Below are 4,367 nucleotides of genomic sequence, written 5' to 3' on the forward strand. Positions count from 1 at the left end.
AAGGCTTCAGAAGGTCCATTTGTTACTTTTTACTGTACTTTACTACATTTGAGTGACAAATATCTCACTTTTCATGCCACAAAAAAAATTATGATTTCCCTGGCCAAGCGTCCCCTCCATTCCACGTTTGGGAGAGACTATTGTCAGCTGCTTCTAATATCACATACCTGAATCAACTCATCAGCCTTGGTGTGTTTATTAGGGAGTCATCCAAAACATTTTTGGAGAAGGTTAAAGAGTTCAGTTGTGTATANGCACCAACCACTACAACTACTGCACCAACAACTACAACTACTGCACCAACCACTACAACTACTGCACCAACCACTACAACTGAAGCACCAACAACTACAACTACTGCACCAACCACTACAACTACTGCACCAACAACTACAACTACTGCACCAACAACTACAACTGACGCACCAACAACTACTGCACCAACAACTACAACTGAAGCGACTACAACTACTGCACCAACAACTACAACTGAAGCACCAACAACTACAACAACTACTGCACCAACAACTACAACTGACGCACCAACAACTACAACTGACGCACCAACAACTGCAACTGAAGCACCAACAACTGCAACTGAAGCACCAACAACTACAACTATTGCACCAACAACTACAACTGAAGCACCAACAACTACAACTGACGCACCAACAACTACAACTGAAGCACCAACAACTACAACTGAAGCACCAACAACTACAACTATTGCACCAACAACTACAACTGAAGCACCAACAACTACAACTATTGCACCAACAACTACAACTGAAACATCAACCACTACAACTGAAGCACCAACAACAACTACTCCACAAACAACTACAACTGTTGCACCAACAACTACTTCCTCAGCTTTTGCAAACAAATCTCAAAGCACAACTACTCAACTACATACAACCACAATTTCAACAAATGCTGCACCATCAACCACTACAACTATTCTATTAACAGCTACTCCACCAAAAACCTCACCAAGAACTTTTCCATCGACTACTCCATCCCCAACCAATACAATTACAAGTGCTACAAAATTACTAACAACAACTGCTCATGCAATTCTCAATGTCAGGTTTTTTGGTAACCTGAGTACTACTCAAGTGGAACATATTAACAGGGTAAACCAATATTTTTACTTTATTATTTTGTTTATTTTAAGATTTTTTCCCAGATAGTAAACATTTAATATGACAGTATCAAGTTCAAGCTATCAATCTATTGCAGAAGGAATGCAAAATACACATGGATGTTACTGTTCAGCTGAAATAATGTTTTTTCATGGTTAAAATGTGATTTTATTGTGCTATATTTAGATGACTTTAGAAAGTAAACGTTTCCTGGTTGGTTTAAATCCTTGGTTTAAAAAAAGTCAACCACATTAGTTTTACAAATGCACATGGCACTAGGATCAAGTAGTCATTTAAGGTTCAATTATTTCCTTCACGACCACTATGCTGTATATGGGTTGTTTACAGATTAATATGCAAATTTGTCCATGGTGTGATGGCAAATATAAAATGAAGATAAATCTCTCTTATGCTATTTATATGATAAATATAAATAATATAAAACAATGTAATATTAACAGTTTGTTTTCTAAATTTTGCTGTCACAACATAGGACACATACGATTTGTCACCTACCCACATTCACTTCAGTGCTTCCCGCACTTATTTAGGCGCAATGCCCAGGTACTGTATTCCATGTGTTGCATGTTTATTCTGACACATTCAGCTACACATACTTACACAAAATAATGTTTTTATATTACCTTTAATTGTATTCTACTGATCATAATGCAAAAACATAGTGTGATGTCCACTTTATCAGTAATAAAGACAGCAAAATCCTGTGATGTGCCGCAGGTTCAGCACACTACAGAAGGCACAAAGTGTCTACTACAGTTTAACCCGAACATGAGACGTTACATGTACATTTTAGCAATAGGCTATATGGAGATAATATGTAATCTTTTTATTTCAGGGGTGAATTCACAAATATTAAATGCAACCAAATAATGTTTAAATGCTAATAAACACTTGTCTTGCAGCTTGTCGAGATCATTGAAAATCGTTTTAATGGGGATATCAAGATTACTGTAAAGAAACCTGTTTAATGGACATCTTATGTAGCTGTTTCAATTTATGCAAGTACAACTCTTATCTACTTAATGACAGAAGACCTTCAGAACTGTTTGGCATGCTTGTTTTATTTCCATACACTAGTTCAAAATAAAAAAAATTAGCTGATTTAAAATCGCTAATTTACATAAATTGTAAATAAATACAAAACACATCTTGGTAACTGATTATATTTCAGGCCAGTATTCTGATTATAACTTTATTACACTATTATCATATCAAAATCAATAATATTATAATGTACTAGTTGTTCCTCATCATTCATCCATTTTTCTCTTGTACTGCAGGGTCGCAGATAGGCTGGAGCCAATTTCAGCATCTTAACCCGCAGGTGGGATACACTCTGGATGTATGGCCAGTCCATTGCACAGCACTTAGTTCTAATTGTTTGTAGTAATAATCTTAACAAAATTAATCTTTAGAAATGCTAAAAACCTATATAATCTAACTTTACAGAAACCTTAGATGTGTGCTATACCTTTAACAAGACTATTGCGAATTCCAATAATCTAAGTACATAGTGTTGAGATACATATTCATTTATTAGTGCAATATTTAATAAAGTTTTCGTCATTGATTCCTATTGTTTAAAACAAATAACCAATGTAAATTCTGTAATGTAAGATGTGCCAAGATCCCTGCCTCTGTCTCCCCTCTCTCTCATTTTGTAATTAGTTCTGTGTCATTCTATTGTTGTCTTGTTCACCTTATGTTTCCCTGCTGTTCTGTTACCCTTGTTTGTTGACATGGACATTCATTTACTGTAGGCCACACACATCTCCCTATTTGTTGCCATAGTTATTCATTAGGTCATTGGTTTCCAGTCTGCTTTTATGGAGCCACGAGTTGCATTTTTGGGCTACTTTCATAATGTACTGTGGCCGCCAAAATGTTTATGTATATTCTAAGGATAAGTGAATACCTGGCAACTCAAGGACCGGATGCATTATCAAAAGTTTGGAGGGTCTGCCAGGTACAGTACAGTGAGGGTCTTGCGAAGATAAATACGTTTCTCTTGCATTTCCATAAAGAAATATTTTTCTATGAAGAAAATCACAGGATCTTTTTTTATAGGTTTAGGGGTATAACCAAAAATGTTTCAGCACAGACTAAAAAACTAGGAAACCATTCAAATAAATAAATGTGGCAATAGAAAATTATTTTTGTTTTGCAGCTGTTAACCTTGCACACGGGGAAAAAATGGTCTACCTTTCATTTATTTTGGGCAGGTTTTGAGGGATCATTGGGCTGGAAATATGTCTAGGGCCTGGCAACCCTGTCCTAGTTTATTTGTCTGTTATTGATGAGCATGTCTGTTAGTGCCCTCGATTATCTGGCTCTCTGTTTTGTTCTTTTTGGATTTATTTTGCTATACTTGTGACGCTTTGACCCTGTGGATTATTATAATAAATCTGACTGTGCGTGGATCAAAGCTCTCAGACCTCATCAAACTTAATTTGTTCCAAAGATGAACAAAGGTCTTGAGGTTATGGACTGACTTAGGGTGAATAATTCATGACAGAATTTTAATTATTTGGTGAACTAACACTTTTAAGCTAATAGATTTACTGTTAGCACAGTATACATTAGATCTAAATATTGTGATTAGAGAGCTGACATCACACACACGCACGCACGCACGCACGCACGCACGCACACAATCAGAACTGTGCTCCCGTGCTGAGTGCTGTTTATTTTTATTCAACGGGTGATTGAAGCATGTGGTTAATTTTATCTTACAGACACCCAAATAGTCAGGGAACTATTACTATAAAAAATGTACAGTTAATCGATGCAGAGCAATTACTGTAATACAGTTACTGTAAATTACTGTATATTTTAAACGCTTTATTACTTAAGGTCTTTGAAGATCTCTGAAGACATAGTTACTGTATGTATATCATATTGCATTTCTCTCAATAGATCCTCCTTAATATTACACACATCACCTTTAAGAGTAATTGAATAAAACTGCATTGAAAGTTTTTCTCAACACTTTCATCAGCTTTGAAGGAAAAGTTTAGTTTGAGGAAAGGGGTGCAGACACTTTGGACGCAGGGACAGCTCCAGACTGACTGACTCTTTTTGCATTTTTTGGCTGTTAGTTTTATCCATATTCAGTAAAATATAGAGATATCATACATTCTATAGCGATTTATTTTTCATTTATCTCCCAGCCCTCACCCAGATTTAGTGCCCGTACCTCCT

The 4,367-nt window shown here is 36.0% G+C and overlaps 1 protein-coding gene across 1 annotated transcript; it reads left to right on the plus strand.

The window, feature by feature from the left end:
* Positions 1-308: 308 nt before the first annotated feature.
* LOC130550628 (mucin-2-like) lies at positions 309-3,806 on the plus strand (the record flags this gene model as incomplete). The annotated part of the gene is made up of 2 exons (XM_057328142.1): positions 309-1,136; positions 2,447-3,806. Coding segments are annotated over 2 exons (840 nt in total), but the record flags the coding sequence as incomplete, so codon positions are not given.
* Positions 3,807-4,367: the final 561 nt, after the last annotated feature.

The sequence above is a fragment of the Triplophysa rosa genome, unplaced genomic scaffold, assembly GCF_024868665.1.
Source record: "Triplophysa rosa unplaced genomic scaffold, Trosa_1v2 scaffold376, whole genome shotgun sequence".
NCBI lineage: Eukaryota > Metazoa > Chordata > Actinopteri > Cypriniformes > Nemacheilidae > Triplophysa > Triplophysa rosa.